We start from the raw sequence: 22466 nt of genomic DNA on the forward strand, positions 1-22466 counted from the left end.
TATCGCTGTTGCTCTGTGCTGGTCAGCACTGGCGAAACAACTCACGTTAGCCAGCACTGAAACAGCTGTTCCAAATTTGTTTGCGAACCAAAGCCGAAATGTTGAGCGACGAGGATAATTTGGGAATTTACGACGATTTGGACGAGTTCCAGCAAGCCGAAGATCATGTAAGCGAGTCCAAACTACTGCTGGCGGCACACGATTACAGATGGCGTTCTTCCAGAAATCCAAAGAGTTGCTGGCATGGGAAGTCAAACACAGGAACGCGCTGACCGAAATCGAGGACCTGAAGGCGCGAAACAAGGCTTTGGAAAAGAAAATAAAGACCATGGAAGTCAACCTACAGAATCTGTTGGACACAGCGAAGTCGGAGGTGAAGAGAAAGGAGGTGCTGATAAGTCAGCTGCGGAAGGAGTAAGCCCACATGCAGTGCATTTTAGTGCCCAAATGTATTCCTTTAAATCTCATCGTATTACAGGAAAGACGACATATGCTTTCGGCGAAAGCGGGGCCGTGAAGTCGATGAACCAGCGGAGAAAGAACCCGAAAAAAAGTGCCTAAAAACGGCCTCCAAAATGGATCCAGAAGTGAAAAAGAACCCATTCAAAGCCGACTCAAAAAACAACAGAAATCCGGTCGGAAAGCGGAGATCTCGAAGCAAGTCTCCCAGATCAAGATCCAAGATCCCAGATCATAGGCTAGAGACCCGGCACAAGTCCAGAGAACGTCGGCGTAGTCAAAGTCCAAGGCATTCAAGCCGGCAAGAGGAGCACCGGAGCCGTGGGAGTAGCTCCCGCCGTAGAAGCCGCTCCCCTGTGTCCAGGTTAGTGAAGCAGATTCAATGAGGTTCCATCATTGATAACAGCGTCTGACTTTTGTTTTTGTAGAGCACAGATATCGGGATCCAAGTCACAGAAAATGTCATCTCTTAACGGCGAGGACACAACAAGTGGGGGCCGGGAGAGTAAGAATAGGCAGCACCATGAAAAGGTAAAACAAATTCGAGATATCGCCGGCCTATTGACACCCACTGAACTCTATAAGCCAGAAATGGCAACGATGAAAACCCAGGACCTACGAATGAAATGTGCCGTCACATCTGTCGATGGCTACTTTCAAGGAAATGAAACGAATAACCCAACCAATGATATCAGCCGAAGCACTGGTGCATTTCTCCCGAAAGAAGAGTTTGTTCCCGGGTTGGACATGATTTGCGAACCAGCAGCTCACAAACAAGAATCACCTGCCGGCCAGTCTCGTTCCGAGGCACCTGAAATGAATCAAACAAACAATATATTGACACAAGGATCGGTCGCCGGCGATCCGTTGCTAGTTCAGAACCGAAGCGATAATCCCGATAAAAATGCCCAAGCCGACGAGCTTGTGCAGGTGGATGTAACTGCAACTGAGTTCAGCAAGCCAGCAATAGAGTCGTCGACGAGAAACACAAACAACGAACGTACTGGCGAAGAGGGTACGGACAACGATGCAGAAAAGTCTGAACTGAATCATTCATTAAATAAATTAACTAAAAATCAGAGCACGGTCCAAGCAGAAGTAAATGCTGAGCTATTGGTTGCTTCCGGCACAGCTCAAAGGGACGAAAATATCACTGGCAGTTCGGCAGAGCCAAAAAGCGAAAGCTGCGACGCCAAAATCTGCATAGTTGAGGACGTTCGGTTACCAGAAGTGGCGGATATTGGCCATATTGCGGTTGTAGTCGATGAGATGTGCGGCGTTGAAGAAGAGATCACACAGAAACCCGTATCGAATGAGCAGGAAAATTCCTCTAGCAAGGACGTACCAAGCGATTTGAAGGAGCCATCTACCCCATCCCTCAGTTCTAACGTATTCTACGCTCAACCCGACTCTACCAAAGTCGATCACAACGATACGGAGAATGGGGTCATTCTAGAAGCTGCCCTGAACTTACAATCGGGCAGCGATCTAGCACCACATCCCCAGAGTGCCCCGAATCGAAGTTATCCTAATCTGAGCCTCGAAGAAGATGCCGTCGAGACTGCGCTGGGGCAATTGCATCAGACGGTGACTCCAGACGAAACGGTAGTGACCTCCACGTCGAACCGAGCGCGGAAGGCGGAAGACAATTGTGCACCCACCAGCACGAGCCTCAGCCATTTTCCCCTTCAGGCAGAGGAGCCGATAATTGAGAAAACTCGTCGGGAAACGGATACATCTGATGACAGTCGGTCACAGGTTTCGAAAATATGGGAACTGGAGCCACCGTTGCCAGGCCAAGACATCACCATTGACGAAACGGTAGACGATGGCTGTATCCCTAACGAGGAGTTCTCAACAGTTACCAAACGCTGCTCTCTGGGTCATACCGACTACCAGTTCGAGCAAAGAAACGATGAGATTATCCTGCGCGTAAAGCGTCGCACACGACGCCGAGTTTCAAAACCTCTTGATGTACAAGAGCCAAACCAGAATAATGAATAAAAACCAATAGATATAAGTTTAAAAACATAAATTCATGTATTTGATTTAGGCTTTAGGCACAAGAGTTGAGAGCGTTGGTCATCACTTTAAAATTTGTATTCCAAATGGTTAATCATGTAATCTTGACTTAAAATTTTCATTGGGAAACTCGGGGAATGAATTGTCCGGGATAGAACTTCCAAGTTTCGGGTTTATCATGTGCTTGTATGTCGTGTAATTGAAGAACATTTCCGAATATGTCCACAGTAAATGCTGGGAAGAGGTCATTAATCGGCCGGTGTTGAACCTCCAAGTTTGCGGAACCATGAGTAAATAACAAGCCAGAAATAGATTCCCAAGACTGTTGAGAGAATAATAGAAAACTTATTTCAATATAATATTCTGGTAACGTATGTATGTAACTATATCTTATGGTAAATTACAACGATTTTAGTCTGTGTGATTTCGAAATCTCAAAATCCTACTCTACATCGAATTAACTTTAAGCGCTAACTATATTCAAGTGTAGCTGATAGATTGCCATATTACGTAGTCGCCCCATGTGTCCCTCTCCAATCGTTCTACTAACTGAAATAGAAAGAACTATCTTACAAGGTTACTTACCTATTATAGCTACGATAATGACGATTAAGAACAAAGCATCACCGATTCGGACATACAAACAAATCAATATTAGAAATACGGTGTCGATGATTGCCCGGCAGATACCGGTTATAAGGTAGGGAATAACCAACCTTTTATCCGGCTAAATGAATTTGAAATCGGAATTAGAACACTAGAGTTAGACATAAAAGCTCGTGACGACAAACTTCTTACCTTAAACACGGAAACTATGACGCAAACGCAGGCAACGATATGCGCCACGTGGATAACAAGAGCTAAAAACCAAACAATGCGGGCACCACCAGTATAACCTAAGAGGTTTTGACAAGGGGTTAACAAGGTCTTACCGCCTCATACTTAATAGTAACGAGCAATGCTTACCTGATCCGTTTCCACCGCCAAGGCACAACGTTAGTATAATGTCCACGATACCGACCGTTAGAACTCCCCACTTCAGCTCGCAGCAGCAGCAATCTCTAAAAACGGGTAGCCCCATTTTGTTTCTATGAAACTATATTTTTCCGTTCGAAGTGATGTGATATTGAAGTATGTGAAGTTACTGAAATATGAAGGCTAAAATGATTTGACATTTCCGAAATTTCAAACTTAGAAAAGATTGGAAGAAAATGGCATACCATGACACGACAGTTAGATAAAAATATGTGGCGGGAACGCAGATAAAATGATAATTATAACGAAAGGTATAAAATAAACGATTCCATTACCTTTCGTATGTCCTTGCAGTATGCTAGTGGATCATTTCTTTTCGGTTAATTGAGATAAGATTAAGATTTATTTGTCAATGTCTTGCTAATACTACAAGTTTTAAATTTATGAGTTAGTGCGCTAGGCACAATAGTTTAATATATTCATATTTTACCGAAAAATTACAAGATGTTAATACTTTTTAATAATATATATGTATATAAATTCTCCATTAAAAAGGATCCAAGAGTGAGTCGCCCTAGAACTGAAAAAACTTTGCTTTAAAATAAGGAAAGAAACTTACTTAAATCATTTTTCTGATAACCGAATGGCAGGTCAAAGCAAAAACCGAAATTAAAAGAAATTATTACTTATTTCAATTAAGCCAAGGTTTTAATTTGTGGGAAAATGTCGAATAAGACGAAGAAAACCGGAGGCGGCAACGGAGGCAATGGAGCCGCCACAAAACAAACCCGCCAGCAGTCACAGGGCTCGCAGGACTACAGCTCCTTCAAGACCGTGCTCTTCTACTGCATGCTCATCGTGTTCCTGCCCGTGCTGACTTTCTTTGTCCTCAAGGGATTTGTTCTCGACCAATTCTTCAATATCTCCGAAGTCAAAGTGAACATAGCAGCTGCCGTGGGTGCTGTCGTATCGCTGCACATCGCCCTGGGACTGTATATCTACCGGGCATACTTCGGAACATCCGGCTCCAAGGCTGTCAAGGCGGACTAATCCTCATCTACCGGACTGTTTGTTTTCCCATTTCCATTAATTATAAGTCGGAAAAGCACTCTTGTACATACATAGTACAAATAATTGCGGTTGTTTACATGTCAGCGAGGGAGGAGAAAGTCGTCGCGCCTGTGTAACCATTTGTAATCGTTTTCCATTGCATAAGTTTCGATAACATCGTGTGGAAAACGTGTGTTGTCTAGTGTTTTGTGTGCTTAGTTTATATTAAAAAAAAAAAGAAAAGATATCGCCTTATCCACAAGGCTCATCCATTTTTATACCCTTGCAGGGTATTATAATTTCAGTCAGAAGTTTGCAACGCAGTGAAAGAGATCTTTACGACCCTATAAAGTATACATATATATTCTTGATCAGCATCAACAGCCGAGTCCATCTATGCATGTCCGTCTGTTCGTCCGTCTGTCCGTTTCTACACAAACTACTCGCTCAGTTATATATCGGAACGGGCGGAATCAGACGACTATATCGTAAAGCTGCCATACAAATGTTCGATAAATTTTTAGAAAAAAAATTATAACTTGGCTGTTTTCAACATTTTTGCACCATTTTCGAAATATGACCAGTTTATATTATTTCAGATCAGAAATCGGACGACTATATCTTATAGCCGCCATAGGATCGATCGGGAAATGTAGAGAATGTAAAGCTGGGAATGTAAAACTGTAACTGTCAAACTGTAAACATAATAAGTATGGGTAAAATGTTATGAAACTCTGTTTTGTGTGTTCTTTCAGAATTTTATTTATGCTATGTATGAATATATAACTTGTATATATTTTCTTTTATTTTTTTTTTCTAATTATTTAACCAGAATGGCTCGATTCTTAAATGACTTCGACCTCCTGATCTAGCATTCAATCGGATAGGCGAATGGTGTTCATAATCCGGCTCAGTCCTTTCGGTTGAAAAATGCGAAATCCTCTACATCCGCCGCAAACACAATTACAAAGCTTAAATAATTTCAGGAAACTCAAACATGAAAAATAAAAAATCCAAGGCTTTACAATCAACGACAGATACAATTAAAAATTCCATACAAAGAAATTACAATCCGATCTAGCCTAGCCACGGGGCAACACCGACAAAACGACCCCAATCCAAATCGTCAAATTCGTTATTATTTTAAAAATAGAATTCTGTCTTCCCAAATCCCAACTTAATCGCCTAAAAACCTCTCCCTGCTAGTATACCGCTCCACACCGATAAACAACGGGCAGAAGGCAATAAAACACAACAAAAACTTTCTTACTGGCAAACTTACTAAAACCTCGATCAGGCTAAGGATATCCCGCTTCAAACCTTCAAAAAGGACCTATAGATATCCCAGTATAATAGATCAAATGGTCAAAATATCCCTACAGCTCTGTATGTGACGATTGGACATGCCTGAACTAAAACCACCGGGAGTACCCAAGTAATCCCTTGACTAACCCTATAGAATACTCCTATATATGAAAAAATCGATGAAATGGAGATAATATATATTATTATTAATATTGTTATTAATATCACTTCAATTATTACTATTATATAAAGTGAAAATAAATGACGAACGATTGATTCATTTTTGTTTTGGTTTTGATACAATTTGAAAAACCTAATTTTTTAATTGTATTATTTCAGAATTTGAAAAACCTAATTTTTTAATTGTATTATTTCAGCTATATTGTCTAGCGGTCATAGGAAGAATCAGGAAATAAACTAAAAATGTTAACCTCGTTGTATTCAACATAATTTCATCTACTCTAAAAATCGGACGACACAATGGTTACACCATAGGAACGATCGGTAGATGTACAGAAAAATGTAAGGATAATGTAATATGTATAGGTAAATGTAATGAAAGTTGATATTACTTTGTTTTTGTTTAGCATATTTATTTATTTGTATGTAATTTATATGAATCTCATCATCATCTGCCAGAACCCTTTGCCTAACGATGTAATCCATAAATACTCTCATATTTTGATTGCATACTGTATGAATGTCAGGTCGATAGCTGGGTTTTGGTCCTGGCAGCAACAGATTCGAAATTTCTGGCACGTGAAAGTGATGAATAATTTCGGGCGTTCGCAATGCCGTATGTTCGTTATCGCATCTTGAGCGCTCGCATGCTATGGCTGTGGTCCTTCAGTGGCAATGGCATCGCGCAGGTGTATGAATTTGTCTGATTGTAAGTTACATTGATTGAAACAAATGTCGACACAATCCTGTTGAAACAAAACAAATGATTGTCAACATTTTTCCAAATCAAATCTATAAAATTATTATACAAAATTATTCGTTTCTTCTCCTGAAACATAAGTTCAAACTTATTAGCTTGCGAAAAATAAATTATGACTTGTAAACAAATCTGTCGTCGGACTGACTGATTATATTTTTATACCCTTGCAGGGTATTATAATTTCAGTCAGAAGTTTGCAACGCAGTGAAGGAGACGTTTCCGACCCTATAAAGTATATATATTCTTGATCAGCATCAACAGCCGAGTCGATCTAGCCATGTCCGTCTGTCCGTCCGTCCGTCTGTCCGTTTCTACGCAAACTAGTCCCTCAGTTTTGAAGCTATCTGAATGAAACTTTGCATATAGTCTTCTATATACTCTCACTGCTATATATGTCGGAACGGACGACTATATCATATAGCTGCCATACAAATGTTCGATAAATTTTTAGAAAAAAAATTCAAACTTCGCTTTTTTTTTTTTTTAATTTTTGCACCATTTTTGGAATATGGTAAAATTTTTTTTGGAATTTTGGTAAAAATTTTATGAAAATCGGACAACTATATCATATAGCTGCCATAGGAGCGATCGGTAGATGTAGAGAAAATGTAAGGCTGTGAATGTAAAACTGTAACTGTCAAACTGTAAACATAATAAGTATAGGTAAAATGTAATGAAACTCTGTTTTTCTAATGTGTTTTCAGCATTTAAATCTATAATATAAACATCAAAAATCAATCTGCAAGGGTATACAAACTTCGGCGTGCCGAAGTTAGCTTCCTTTCTGGTTTATTATTGTGACAGCCATCTTCTCCACGACAGAAGATCAATGGGTATCGATCATATGATCGATGGCTCCATTATCCCGACGTTTGAGAATAATACCCCGTGAATCCACATTTTCGCCAACAATTACCACTGCCACTTCATTGATTGAGGGAGCATTGAAGTGTTTTGCATGGCTGCTCTGCTCTGATAATGATTTTGTGGTCGTCGGAATACATTGCATCTAATTCATTATAATCATTAAGAAGAATTTGGAGTTGCTCGATAATTAGACGTCTAGTTTCAGTAATAATTTTACTGTTGAATCACCAACAAAATAGGTCTGAAGGAACCTGAGATCTTTATTAGTTGGTGGTAATAAAGAGCTAGCACGAGGGTAAACTTGCAATTTTGCCTTGCCAGCGTACATAATCCATTAGATTCCAAGGGAAACTTTACTGCATTGCAATATTGACACACTGCAGATAATGAACCAATCACAACGCAGATCCTCGTAGGCGTAGAATCATAATCGAATCCAGCGCGATTCAAGTCTACAACTTATCTTCTATTAAATCTTTGTCCTTTCTCAGGAATAGTTTCTGCAGTAGGTTTGTAGTTTTTGCGTATTCTGTATTTTGTGCAATGCGTGATCGCCTAATAGCAGGCATTATTCAAACGAACACCTCTCACAAAACTCACCTTTTTATTTTTGCGTAATTTGAATTCTTCAAACAACAACTCCCGCAAAGCTTACTTTTGTAATTTTGCGCTTTTAACGGGCTTTTAACATCTGTTGAGAAATTATAGGATTTTCGCCTGGCAATTTAAAACAATTAAGAAAATCGGTTGAGCAGTTTACATCTGATATGCGTATTAAAAATGTAGATTTATAATGGAGATTTATATAATATCGAATACTTCAAATCTAAAATATAGTTTTTTTATACGACTTAAATAATGTTTTTTTAAATTTTATTAAAGCCAAATAATGATATGGTATGAATAAGAATACATAAATCTGCTAGAAGTTTTTGATCGATTCTCAACGCTCCAATATAGAAATTTCGGCGTGCTGAAGATAGCCATAGAAGCCAATCCTACAAATACAAACTCCCAAAATATTCTCAAGTTCCTAAACAGCTTTCAAATCAGTTACAAAATACGACCGATCCACTATCTCGTATTTGAAAACAACTTACTTAAATCTCTTGTAAATATCAAACCATTTTAAATAAAGCTTAAACTGCTATGGCCCTTCACACTACGTTAGCTTTTTGTAACAAATTGTTATCGTTAGATAACTAAATAAAATAAATAAAGAAAATATAAATATTTTTAATTCGAATAAGTCGAATTATGTCATATACATAGCTACCATAAAAATCAGTTTAATTTATTTGTGCAAGAGACTAAAAATTCAGAAAAAGCGTCCTTATTCATTATTATTAGTTTATCTCAATTAACCGAAATAAAATGATCCTCTTGCATACTGCCAGGATATACGAACTTCGGCGTCCCTGAGCTAGCTACCATATGTACATATATAATATTGGTTGAGTCAAATCGAAACAGAATTTATTTTAATACCAAAGGTAATGGAATCGTTTATTTTATACCTTTCGTTATAATTATCATTTTATCTGCGTTCCCGCCAAATATTTTTATCTAACTGTCGTGTCATGGTATGCCATTTTCTTCCAATCTTTTCTAAGTTTGAAATTTCGGAAATGTCAAATCATTTTAGCCTTCATATTTCAGTAACTTCACATACTTCAATATCACATCACTTCGAACGGAAAAAGATAGTTTCACAGAAACAAAATGGGGCTACCCGTTTTTAGAGATTGCTGCTGCTGCGAGCTGAAGTGGGGAGTTCTAACTGTCGGTATCGTGGACATTATACTAACGTTGTGCCTTGGCGGTGGAAACGGATCAGGTAAGCATTGCTCGTTACTATTAAGTATGAGGCGGTAAGACCTTGTTAACCCCTTGTCAAAACCTCTTAGGTTATACTGGTGCTGCCCGCATTGTTTGGTTTTTAGCTCTTGTTATCCACGTGGCGCATATCGTTGCCTGCGTTTGCGTTATAGTTTCCGTGTTTAAGGTAAGAAGTTTGTCGTCACGAGCTTTTATGACTAATTCTAGTGTTCTAATTCCGATTTCAAATTCATTTAGCCGGATAAAAGATTAGTTATTCCCTACCTTATAACTGGTATCTGCCGGGCAATCATCGACACCGTATTTCTAATATTGATTTGTTTGTATGTCAGAATCGGTGATGCTTTGTTCTTAATCGTCATTATCGTAGCTATAATTGGTAAGTAACCTTGTAGGATAGTTCTTTCTATTTCAGTTAGTAGAACGATTGGAGAGCGACACATGGGGCGACTACGTAATATGGCAATCTATCAGCTACACTTGAATATAGTTAGCGCTTAAAGTTAATTCGATGTAGAGTAGGATTTTGAGATTTCGAAATCACACAGACTAAAGTCGTTATAATTAACCATAAGATATAGTTACATACATACGTTACCAGAATATTAGGTACACACATCTCTCAGATTTGTATACTGAAAATGCTCTATTTATTGTTTTGCAACTTTAAATAAGGTGGTAGTAGTTTGATCCAGCCATATCTATGACAATCTGTGGCGATATTAACGATTATTTTGAAGCTTGGGAACTGAAGAGAACAAACTTCGGCGACGCGAAGTCAGCTTCCTTTCTTGTACATTTTTGTTAAAATATGTTTTCTATTATTCTCTCAACAGTCTTGGGAATCTATTTCTGGCTTGTTATTTACTCTTGGTTCCGCAAACTTGGAGGTTCAACACCGGCCGATTAATGACCTCTTCCCAGCATTTACTGTGGACATATTCGGAAATGTTCTTCAATTACACGACATACAAGCACATGATAAACCCGAAACTTGGAAGTTCTACCCCGGACAATTCATTCCCCGAGTTTCCCAATGAAAATTTTAAGTCAAGATTACATGATTAACCATTTGGAATACAAATTTTAAAGTGATGACCAACGCTCTCAACTCTTGTGCCTAAAGCCTAAATCAAATACATGAATTTATGTTTTTAAACTTATATCTATTGGTTTTTATTCATTATTCTGGTTTGGCTCTTGTACATCAAGAGGTTTTGAAACTCGGCGTCGTGAGCGACGCTTTACGCGCAGGATAATCTCATCGTTTCTTTGCTCGAACTGGTAGTCGGTATGACCCAGGGAGCAGCGTTTGGTAACTGTTGAGAACTCGTCGTTAGGGATACAGCCATCGTCTACCGTTTCGTCAATGGTGATGTTCTGGCCTGGCAACCGTGGCTCCAGTTCCCATACTTTCGAAACCTGTGACCGACTGTCATCAGATGTATCCGTTTCCCGACGAGTTTTCTCAATTATCGGCTCCTCTGCCTGAAGGGGAAAATGGCTGAGGCTCGTGCTGGTGGGTGCACAATTGTCTTCCGCCTTCCGCGCTCGGTTCGACGTGGAGGTCACTACCGTTTCGTCTGGAGTCACAGTCTGATGCAATTGCCCCAGCGCAGTCTCGACGGCATCTTCTTCGAGGCTCAGACTAGGATAACTTCGATTCGGGGCACTCTGGGGATGTGGTGCTAGATCGCTGCCCGATTGCAAGTTCAGGGCAGCTTCTAGAATGACCCCATTCTCCGTATCGTTGTGATCGACTTTGGTAGATTCGGGTTGAGCGTAAAATACGTTAGAACTGAGGGATGTGGTAGATGGCTCCTTCAAATCGCTTGGTACGTCCTTGCTAGAGGAATCATATGCGCACGCGTGCAACATTTTGGATTATTATTATTAAGAAAGAAATTAAACAAAGCAATAATAAAACAAGAAAGGAAGCTAACTTCGGCACGCCGAAGTTTGTATACCCTTGCAGATTGGTTTTGATGTTTATATTATAAATTTAAATGCTGAAAACACTCACAAAACAGAGTTTCATTACATTTTACCTATACTTATTATGTTTACAGTTTGACAGTTACAGTTTTGCATTCCCAGCTTTACACATGTTATACATTTACCGATCGCTTATATGGCAGCTATATGATATAGTTGTCCGATTTTTATAAAATGTATACCAAAATTCTAGATTAATAAAAAAAGCTTATATCTCAGAGTAGATAAACATACGTTGAAAAACAACGAAGCTATAATTTTTTTCCTATTAATTTCCCGATCGTTCCTATGGCAGCTATATCATATAGTCGTCCGATTTTCATAAAATTTTTACCAAAATTCAGAAATAATATAAAATGGCCATATCTGAAAAATGGTGCAAAAATATTGAAAAACAGCAAAGTTATAATTTTTTTTCGAAAAATATATCGAACATTTGTATGGCAGCTATATGATATAGTCGTCCGATCCGGCCCGTTCCGACATATATAGCAGTGAGAGCATTTAGAAGACTATATGCAAAGTTTCATTCAGATAGCTTTAAAACTGAGGGACTAGTTTGCGTAGAAACGGACAACGGGCAGACGTACAGACGGACAGACGGACATGGCTATATCGACTCGGCTGTTGATGCTGATCAAGAATATATATACTTTATAGGGTCGGAAACGTCTCCTTCACTGCGTTGCAAACTTCTGACTGAAATTATAATACCCTGCAAGGGTATAAAAACGACATAAATCTGAGAAGATACAAATATTAACCCTAAAAAATTTTACACAATATTTAACTACGTTATTCTTACACCTTGATATTCAAGGATCTCGAAACCCGCATAAATAGTCTCTAGGTCCATCCAGGAGTTTCCCCGGATAGCTATGGGCCATATTGGCCTATGTGTGGCCCCTCGAGGGCCGTCCGGTATAACCTAACCTAACCTAACTACGTTATTCGCCGGGTGGGCAGCTCCCGGATGATGACTCTCCTAAGTCGTCGTCTTCCTCTTGCAGCTGGCAGTGCTCTCGCCAGCGGGTTGGGGTGTCGAATTAACCTGGTTCGGTGTCGGGCGGCAATGGTGTTTATGGAATCTCCCACAGCAGGGACATGTAGCTCTGTCCGTATATCCCGGTTCCTGATATACCACTCAGCGCCTGTAATACGCCTCAGGAATCTGGCTTCGAAGGCTTGTATCCTTCGTAGATGCGATCTGGCTGCAGTGCCATATACAGCCACTCCGTATTGCCAAATCGGTGCCAGTAGGGACTGATACGGGCGAGTCTTGCACCTAAGGCTCAGCTTCGATTTAGGGCCTGTGAGCCAGCTAATGCGCCTAGCAGTGTTTTCAAGTTTGGCCCTAATCTGCTTGATATGTGTGCTGAACGCCAGTCTCTTATCAAGCACCAGTCCCAGGTATGTGTGTTCCACAAGTTGTGGCAGACTGTTTTAGGAATTTCAATGCCATAGGAAACATCGGAAATTTTTTTGAAAAAAAAATTAAATCTTGGATTTTTCTGACAAACTTTAAACCGTCTTAAGGTTAGCAGCATCAGTAGCAACATAATCAACAACGGCATTAGTAGGACCAGCAGCACTAGCAACAACAGCGTTGTCAACACCAAGGTTGGCAACAATACCGGAAGCAACAACAACAATCTCAGCCGGCCACCTGGCAGCCAGGAACAAATACCCAGCCACAAACGCTTTAGGCCTTTTGACCTTGCGATCCCCGAGGATGTTCAAGAAACACTAGCCTTCATAAGTGCTAAGTCCTCGGAAGCGCTACCGACCCAACTCGTAAGTCCAGAAGAAGTTTGTTTAATACCAAAGCCAGGAAAACCGGAGAACCTTGTCGAGTCCTACCTCCCGATATGCTTACTACCTACTTTCTTTAAAATATTCGAGAGAATATTTTATTTAGTTGATTAATCGTTACGAAATTTACACCAAAAATCAAGAAAAATGTTTTAAGTATATCTACAAAAAATTGCCTATATAGCACGTCTACATCATATAGCTGCCATAGAAACAATATGTTAAAAATCAACATTTTGTATGAAAAACTTTTTTGTTTTTCAAAATATCTTAACCAATTTCACAGATTATATGTTTGGTACAAGTTTATGCATTCTTACTAAATTTGGTTAAAATCGGATATCTATATCTTATAGCTCCCATACAAAATTTTAATTAAAACTTTTTTTCCAAGTCAAAAACTAAATTTTTTTATCTCTTAATGACAAAGTTGGTGAAATATAAGTGCCCAGAATTAAAAAAAAAATTATAAATTTATATATTGTGTATTTTATTTGTCTAGCAACAAAAGTACACAGCTAAAGGGGTGTAAGGTTAATTCGGTGCAAAACTGCCCACTTTTCAAAAAAATGTTGTGACGAAACGGCTGAATTTAGCTTAATGAATTAAATACCATATAATTACACAACATATAAACCATTTTTTTTTTAAATTTGTGTATTAAAAAATATTTACAGGCGTACGACTAATAGCGAATCACTTAAGTCCCACAAAAAAAAAAAGTTTGTTTTCGGTGTACATCCGAACTGTCGACAAAAACATCCGATATCAAAATAATTTATTGCATTCGTTAAAGAATAAGTGCCCCAAGGTACCCAGATGACGTTTTTATTTTTAAAATTCTTTCCCTATTTTTGATCAAAATTATAAATCAACACCCGAATTTTTGCCTAAAAAATTAAGTTAACTTGTTAAAAAAAATATATATTAAAATTAAAAATTTTAAAAAGCTTAACGTGAGTATCTGTGTAGTTAATTTAAAAAGTTATATTCAAAATTTCAAACCGATTGGATAAGTTGTTTTTAAGTTATCGTGTACACCCATTTTCAAAATGGCATTTTTCAGGAGAGCGAGTTAAACTTTGGGATACTCATACAACGAACACCAAACGACCTCCGTTCAACTACCCATAACTTTGTCAATTTTTTAATAATCGATGTAAAACTTTCACACAATATTTATAAGATATTAAACCTTTATTGAAAAAAAAAAAAAAAAAAAACGAGAAAAAAATATTAAAAACCTTACCCTCACCTGTGTTAGTATTTTTAAGATTATAGGCACATAGGCAAATTTCGGCAAAATTTTTTTTCACATTTGTCACCTTAAAAGCTCGACAAACACATTGGCATACATATGAACTGTAGATTTTTGTGGGGTCACAACTATAAATTTACCTAAACATAAAAAATACGTTCAAAATATTGGCAAAAAACATGATTATTTCACATTAATATAATGAAAACAATAATTATTATTAATATATAAAATTGTGTCTCATTTTATAGAAAATACCTTGAACTTCAAAACCCATTACAAAAAATATTAATTTAGACACGTAATAAACGACCGGACCACTTCAAAGTTCGGTTTCGTTGTGAAACATTCGCGATGCGCGTAGCTGCGCTTTGCAAATGAACACGTCTTCACATCTTTAATTCTATTTTTAGAAAGTTCTGTTCGATTTTCAAAAAAATCTGGTATGACACAAGGAAGTTTGGACATTTAAGAGACGATTTTTCTACTTTTCGTACATATTTGTTGAAATAATTTTTTTGATTTTTGGCCTATGGGCGCCACCACTGTGCAACGCAGTGAAGGAGACGTTTCCGACCCTATAAAGTATATATATTCTTGATCAGCATCAACAGCCGAGTCGATCTAGCCATGTCCGTCTGTCCGTCTGTTCGTCTGTCCGTCTGTCTGTCTGTCTGTCTGTTTCTACGCAAACTAGTCCCTCAGTTTTAAAGCTATCAGAATGAAACTTTGCATATAGTCTTCTATATGATCTCACTGCTATATATGTCGGAACGGGCCGGATCGGACGACTATATCATATAGCTGCCATACAAATGTTCGATATATTTTTCGAAAAAAAATTATAACTTTGCTGTTTTTCACAATTTTTGCACCATTTTTTAGATGTGGCCATTATTTATTATTTCTGAATTTTGGTAAAAATTTATGAAAATCGGACGACTATATGATACAGCTGCCATAGGAACGATCGGGAAATTAATAGGAAAGATATTATAGCTTCGTTGTTTTTCAACGTATGTTTATCTACTCTGAGATATAAGCTTTTTATATTATTCATCGAAACCAATCTGCAAGGGTATACAAACTTCGGCCTGCCGAAGTTAGCTTCCTTTCTTGTTTTCTAATGTTTTCAGTTGTATCTAACATTGCAGCGTAAAATGAGTTTTGATTTGGAAAATATTCTTTCTTAAAGTCTTAAATTCTTCATAGAAATCTGCGATTTTTGTATATTTTCCATCTTCTATTCACAATATCGCGTCGACTCATGATTGCTGCAATACTATTGATTATTCTGCGCGTAAAGCGTCGCACACGACACCGATTTTCAATACCTCTTGAGGGCGAGTACAACAAGCAAACCAGAATAATGAATAAAAACCAATATATCTAAGTTTAAAAACATAAATTTATGTATATGATTTAGCTTTTAGGCACAAAAGTTGAGAGCGTTGGCCATCACTTTAAAATTCCAAATTGATAATCATGTAATCTTGACTTAAAATTTTCATAGGGAAACTCGGGGAATCAAATTTTGAATTGTCCGTGGTAGAACTTCCAAGTTTCGGGTTCATCATGTGCTTGTATGTCATGTAATTGAAGAACATTTCCGAATATATCCACGGTAAATGCTGGGAAGAGGTCATTAATCGGCCGGTGTTGAACCTCCAAGTTTGCGGAACCATGAGTAAATAACAAGCCAGAAATAGATTCCCAAGACTGTTGAGAGAATAATAGAAAACTTATTTCAATATAATATTCTGGTAACGTATGTATGTAACTATATCTTATGGTTAATTATAACGACTTTAGTCTGTGCGATTTTGAAATCTCAAAATCCTACTCTACATCGAATTAACTTTAAGCGCTAACTATATTCAAGTGTAGCTGATAGATTGCCATATTACGTAGTCGCCCCATGTGTCGCTCTCCAATCGTTCTACTAACTGAAATAGAAAGAACTATCCTACACGGTTACTTACCAATTATAGCTACGATAATGACGATTAAGAACAAAGCATCACCGATTCGGACATACAAACAAATCAATATTAGAAATACGGTGTCGATGATTGCCCGGCAGATACCGGTTATAAGGTAGGGAATAACTAACCTTTTATCCGGCTAAATGAATTTGAAATCGGAATTAGAACACTAGAATTAGTCATAAAAGCTCGTGACGACAAACTTCTTACCTTAAACACGGAAACTATGACGCAAACGCAGGCAACGATATGCGCCACGTGGATAACAAGAGCTAAAAACCAAACAATGCGGGCAGCACCAGTATAACCTAAGAGGTTTTGACAAGGGGTTAACAAGGTCTTACCGCCTCATACTTAATAGTAACGAGCAATGCTTACCTGATCCGTTTCCACCGCCAAGGCATAACGTTAGTATAATGTCCACGATACCGACAGTTAGAACTCCCCACTTCAGCTCGCAGCAGCAGCAATCTCTAAAAACGGGTAGCCCCATTTTGTTTCTATGAAACTATCTTTTTCCGTTCGAAGTGATGTGATATTGAAGTATGTGAAGTTACTGAAATATGATGGCTAACCTGATTTGACATTTCGGAAATTTGAAACTTAGAAAAGATTGGAAAAAAATGGCATACCATGACAGTTAGATAAAAACGGAAACGGAAAAAAAAATGATAATTATAACGAAAGGTATAAAATAAACGATTCCATTACCGTTTGTATTAAAATAAATTCTGTTTCGATTTGACTCAACCAATAGTATGTACATATGTATAACTAATGGTAGCTAGCTCAGGGCCGCCGAAGTTCGTATATCCTGGCAGTATGCAAGAGGATCATTTTATTTCGGTTAATTGAGATAAACTAATAATAATGAATAAGGACGCTTTTTCTGAATTTTTAGTCTCTTGCACAAATAAATTAAACTGATTTTTATGGTAGCTATGTATATGACATAATTCGACTTATTCGAATTAAAAATATTTATATTTTCTTTATTTATTTTATTTAGTTATCTAACGATAACAATTTGTTACAAAAAGCTAACGTAGTGTGAAGGGCCATAGCAGTTTAAGCTTTATTTAAAATGGTTTGATATTTACAAGAGATTTAAGTAAGTTGTTTTCAAATACGAGATAGTGGATCGGTCGTATTTTGTAACTGATTTGAAAGCTGTTTAGGAACTTGAGAATATTTTGGGAGTTTGTATTTGTAGGATTGGCTTCTATGGCTATCTTCAGCACGCCGAAATTTCTATATTGGAGCGTTGAGAATCGATCAAAAACTACTAGCAGATTTATGTATTCTTATTCATACCATATCATTATTTGGCTTTAATAAAATTTAAAAAAACATTATTTAAGTCGTATAAAAAAACTATATTTTAGATTTGAAGTATTCGATATTATATAAATCTCCATTATAAATCTACATTTTTAATACGCATATCAGATGTAAACTGCTCAACCGATTTTCTTAATTGTTTTAAATTGCCAGGCGAAAATCCTATAATTTCTCAACAGATGTTAAAAGCCCGTTAAAAGCGCAAAATTACAAAAGTAAGCTTTGCGGGAGTTGTTGTTTGAAGAATTCAAATTACGCAAAAATAAAAAGGTGAGTTTTGTGAGAGGTGTTCGTTTGAATAATGCCTGCTATTAGGCGATCACGCATTGCACAAAATACAGAATACGCAAAAACTACAAACCTACTGCAGAAACTATACCTGAGAAAGGACAAAGATTTAATAGAAGATAAGTTGTAGACTTGAATCGCGCTGGATTCGATTATGATTCTACGCCTACGAAGATCTGCGTTGTGATTGGTTCATTATCTGCAGTGTGTCAACATTGCAATGCAGTAGAGTTTCTCTTGGAATCTAATGGATTATGTACGCTGGCAAGGCAAAATTGCAAGTTTACCCTCGTGCTAGCTCTTTATTACCACCAACTAATAAAGATCTCAGGTTCCTTCAGACCTATTTTGTTAGTGATTCAACAGTACAATTATTACTGAAACTAGGCGTCTAATTATCGAGCAATTCCAAAATCTTCTTCATGATTATAATGAATTAGATACAATGTATTCCGACGACCACAAAATCATTATCAGAGCAGAGCAGCCATGCAAGACACTTCAATGCTCCCTCAATCAATGAAGTGGCAGTGGTAATTGTTGGCGAAAATGTGGATTCACGGGGTATTATTCTCAAACGTCGGGATAATGGACAATTGCAACGCGTGTAAGAGAGCCCTCGATCATATGATCGATACCCATTAATATTCTGTCGTGGAGAAGATGGCTGTCACAATAATAAACAAGAAAGGAAGCTAACATCGGCACGCCGAAGTTTGTATACCCTTGCAGATTGGTTTTGATGTTTATATTATACATTTAAATGCAAAAAACACTCACAAAACAGAGTTTCATTACATTTTACCTACACTTATTATGTTTACAGTTTGACAGTTACAGTTTTACATTCACAGCCTTACATTTTCTCTACATCTACCGATCGCTCCTATGGCAGCTATATGATATAGTTGTCCGATTTTCATAAAATTTTTACCAAAATTCTAGAATAATAAAAAAAGCTTAAATCTCAGAGTTAATAAAAAATGCGTTGAAAAACAACGAAGCTATAATTTTATTTCTATTAATTTCCGGATCGTTCTTATGGCAGCTATATCATGTAGTCGTCCGATTTTCATAAAATTTTTATTAAAATTCTGAAATAATATAAAATGGCCATATCTAAAAAATTATGCAAAAATGTTTAAAAACAGCAAAGTTATAATTATTTTCCTAAAAATGTATCGAACATTTGTATGGCAGCTATATGATATAGTCGTCCGATCCGGCCCGTTCCGACATATATAGCAGTGAGAGCATTTAGAAGACTATATGCAAAGTTTCATTCAGATAGCTTTAAAACTGAGGGACTAGTTTGCGTAGAAACGGACAACGGGCAGACGTACAGACGGACAGACGGACATGGCTATATCGACTCGGCTGTTGATGCTGATCAAGAATATATATACTTTATAGGGTCCTTCACTGCGTTGCGAACTTCTGACTGAAATTATAATACCCTGCAAGGGTATAAAAATATAATCAGTCAGTCCGACGACAGGTTTGTTTACAAGTCATAATTTATTTTTCGCAAGCTAATAAGTTTTAACTAAATTTTCAGGAAAAGTAACGTAGCGTTGCAAAAATAGGAAAAGTCATGTTCGCAAACATTTTAAAATATACAAATCCGACAGAGAATTTTCCAAGGACTGAGAATTCGTAATCAAAGTTCAACTTGTTCAACTTGCATAGGTAAATTGCTACCTGTCAGGTGTAAATTTTGTTGTTGCTCAGGTGCCTTCGGTCTCAATACTATTGCCTTTACGCCCAATAAATAAATAAACAAATTGGTATACATTTAAAATAAACAGAGACTAAATATTACTTAACAAATAAGCACTGGCACCTCACCATAAAGAACACTGGTATAATTAAATAAATAGATCGACTAAATATGTGTATATAAGTAAATAAATAATTTAAATAAATAATACATATATAAACAAATCAATGAATAAGTAAGGGCCGTTCGTTTTGGGAGCAGTAGTTCCGCTGGCTCGGTGGCAGGTTTGGAGGCTGAAACCTCGGGATTGGGTGCCTGGGTTTGAAATTCCAATTTGGAGTCGGACAAACAACTAGAATTCTTCCAGGTTGGGGACGTTTTTTCTTTAGCAAAGGTCGCGCCGCGAGGATGCAGCTAGGGTCCTGTGAAACGTTGTTGTCTTTTTTTATTCTAATTCTGTTCCACTTGGAGCAGACAGACGTTTTCTTTTTTTGTTTCCCAATTTCAAAACCCTTCCGGCTGTACAGACCGGCTCCTGGCAGTCCAGAAATGCTTAGTCCATAAGAATTTCCCAAATGTTCGCTTTTTTTAGTAATGATTAGTCAAAATAACCAAAAAAAAAAAAATAATAATAAATAAATTAAAAAGAAAAAAATGTTTTTTTCACTTTACTTCCCTATAAAAAGGCGAATTGGTAGGAGTAGCAGGGCATATATGTATACTGTCTCTAAATTCAATTTTAAGCAAAGGCGTTATACATATATATTCGTTTCGATTCGACTTTTTGATGTACTGTTTGCTAGGCTTCTTTATTCTTCCATATGGCCAGAAGACGCAATTGTTCACGGATTCTTTAACAAAAGTAATCCTCGGGCTCGCGGGCCTCTGTCTCCCTCAGCTAGAACTCCAAAAAACTAATAGATTCGTTTCTCCTACATTATCAGAATGTTCGCAGTTCACTAGGCAAACTCAGCAAGCTTCACGTCAATATTGTCTCCTTTAAGGCCAATGTCATTCTCTTAACTGAATCGTGGCTCAAATCATCTGTCTCTGATAGCGAATCGGCGGTATTTCTTGTCGCAGTTTCAAACTTGCTTCCTATCACTGACATGGATTGCAATTCGGAGTTTGTTGCGGTTCGTATTCATGTTCAATATTATTTTGTTTATCTTCTAGCTCGTGTATCCCACCCCGGTCTGACGCTAACATATATTTACAGCATTTATCGTTAATTAAGAATATTCAATTGACCCTTGGTGTTAATGACCACCTCATTGTTATGGACGATTTCAACCTGCCTTCCATATCTTGGATGCCCTCACCTGACTCGAATATTCTTGTTCCCACTGCTCCTCGTGATTTTATACGCGGTCTTATCGACCTTTTATTGGGACAATTAAATCATATAAGAAGCTTGCCAATGCCTACGTCCCTAGAATTGGCCCTCTCTCCAGCCCTCAAGAAGCTTATCACCCCACACTGGAGATAATTCTAGAAGCTTCGACTCCATGACCTCCTTGTCCTGTAGCTAAACCACCAACTTTTCGCTACTTCCGCAAGGCTAACTTCACCTCCCTGGTTTTTTCATCTTATTTGATAAATGTAAACTCAAGATTCTTTAAAAGAGTAAGAATAAAGGGGCTACAAGTCGACTGTGATACATATTTAATAGCTCTCTCTGATTTTCTGACTAACAATTCAGAATGTTACAAAACTCACATAAATCGGTGTAAAAATGAGTTTCAGGATAATCCTAAGCATTTTTAATTCTGAACAAAAATCTCATATTTTTCCATCTTGTATTCATCTCATCTCATCTCGGCATCTAACAAGCCTGATATCTCGAACTTATTTGCAAAAATTTTCCATTTAACGTATTCATCTTATCGTTTTGGTACAAACTCATCGTATCCATATTTCCATATTTTCTTTCCACTTCAATTGTACTTTAAATACCCACAATCACTAAAGACGATGTTCTTCAGAATCTTAAAACTCCCTTCTCTTCTGATCTATATCTTGTACCTATCTGCATTTTCAGAAACTGTGCTAGTGCGTTATGTAGACCATTGTCAAAACTATTTAAGATTTCTCTTCAGCGTTAATTTCACTTTTAATTTTTGGAAGGAATCCTTAATTATTTCATAATTATTAAAGGGTAGTAAATCTAAAATCGAAACCAGCTGCTGTTCAAAAATCGTACACTTTTAGGCTTCCCTGTTTTGTTGACCAATTGGATCGCCACTTACTTATCGAACCGAACTCAAAGAGTAGCTTTCAAGGTTCATTTTCTAACCGTGTCCGGGTTCGGGTGTTCCACACCCGAGGGAGTCACCTTAGGCCACTTCTGTTTGTTATTTTTATTAACGACTTACCGGATGTGGTTCTTCATTACCACGTGATGATGTTCGCAGATGATGTAAAACTATAATTGCCACTGACGAATTCAGACTCTTTATGCTTTTGCAAGCTGGCATAAATAACATGCAGTCCTTGTGCCTTAACAATTTGCTGTTTCTCAACAGCTCTAAATTTAAATTGATATATTTCTATGGAAAATTTTTTTCTTTAAAAACAATTCTAAAGGGAATAGAGATCTTGAACGCATCA

General features: G+C 37.5%; 5 protein-coding genes across 6 annotated transcripts; 3 read left to right on the forward strand and 2 right to left on the reverse strand.

Annotated features, from left to right (window-relative positions):
• The first annotated feature begins 26 nt into the window (after positions 1–26).
• FLASH (FLICE-associated huge protein) lies at positions 27–2463 on the forward strand. The gene is made up of 4 exons (XM_017177042.2): positions 27–167; positions 224–414; positions 479–823; positions 888–2463. The coding sequence occupies exons 1-4, from the start codon at positions 99–101 to the stop codon at positions 2461–2463; spliced, it is 2181 nt and encodes a 726-aa protein (XP_017032531.1). The 5' UTR covers positions 27–98.
• A 13-nt stretch (positions 2464–2476) lies between these two features.
• LOC108081812 (uncharacterized) lies at positions 2477–3638 on the reverse strand. Its single transcript, XM_017177049.3, has 4 exons — positions 3448–3638; positions 3280–3377; positions 3067–3208; positions 2477–2803 (listed from the first exon to the last, which is right to left on the reverse strand). Exons 1-4 carry the CDS (start codon positions 3560–3562, stop codon positions 2730–2732), a joined length of 429 nt encoding a protein of 142 aa, XP_017032538.1. The 5' UTR covers positions 3563–3638; the 3' UTR covers positions 2477–2729.
• A 237-nt stretch (positions 3639–3875) lies between these two features.
• On the forward strand, positions 3876–4751 carry LOC108081814 (vacuolar ATPase assembly integral membrane protein VMA21 homolog). The gene is made up of 2 exons (XM_017177051.3): positions 3876–4020; positions 4107–4751. Exon 2 carries the CDS (start codon positions 4180–4182, stop codon positions 4504–4506), a length of 327 nt encoding a protein of 108 aa, XP_017032540.1. The 5' UTR covers positions 3876–4020; positions 4107–4179; the 3' UTR covers positions 4507–4751.
• A 4506-nt stretch (positions 4752–9257) lies between these two features.
• LOC108081813 (uncharacterized) lies at positions 9258–10620 on the forward strand. Its single transcript, XM_017177050.3, has 4 exons — positions 9258–9455; positions 9526–9623; positions 9695–9836; positions 10294–10620. Exons 1-4 carry the CDS (start codon positions 9341–9343, stop codon positions 10365–10367), a joined length of 429 nt encoding a protein of 142 aa, XP_017032539.1. The 5' UTR covers positions 9258–9340; the 3' UTR covers positions 10368–10620.
• Positions 10621–15912: 5292 nt separating this feature from the next.
• On the reverse strand, positions 15913–17092 carry LOC108081783 (uncharacterized). Of its 2 annotated transcripts, XM_017177001.3 has the most exons (4): positions 16886–17080; positions 16718–16815; positions 16505–16646; positions 15913–16241 (listed from the first exon to the last, which is right to left on the reverse strand). In XM_017177001.3, exons 1-4 carry the CDS (start codon positions 16998–17000, stop codon positions 16168–16170), a joined length of 429 nt encoding a protein of 142 aa, XP_017032490.2. In that variant the 5' UTR covers positions 17001–17080; the 3' UTR covers positions 15913–16167. The 2 variants fall into 2 exon arrangements, with proteins under 2 accessions (XP_017032490.2, XP_070139296.1); XM_070283195.1 differs by lacking the exon at positions 16505–16646 and having other exon boundaries at positions 16886–17092.
• Positions 17093–22466: the final 5374 nt, after the last annotated feature.

Source organism: Drosophila kikkawai, chromosome 2L, assembly GCF_030179895.1.
Source record: "Drosophila kikkawai strain 14028-0561.14 chromosome 2L, DkikHiC1v2, whole genome shotgun sequence".
Lineage (NCBI taxonomy): Eukaryota > Metazoa > Arthropoda > Insecta > Diptera > Drosophilidae > Drosophila > Drosophila kikkawai.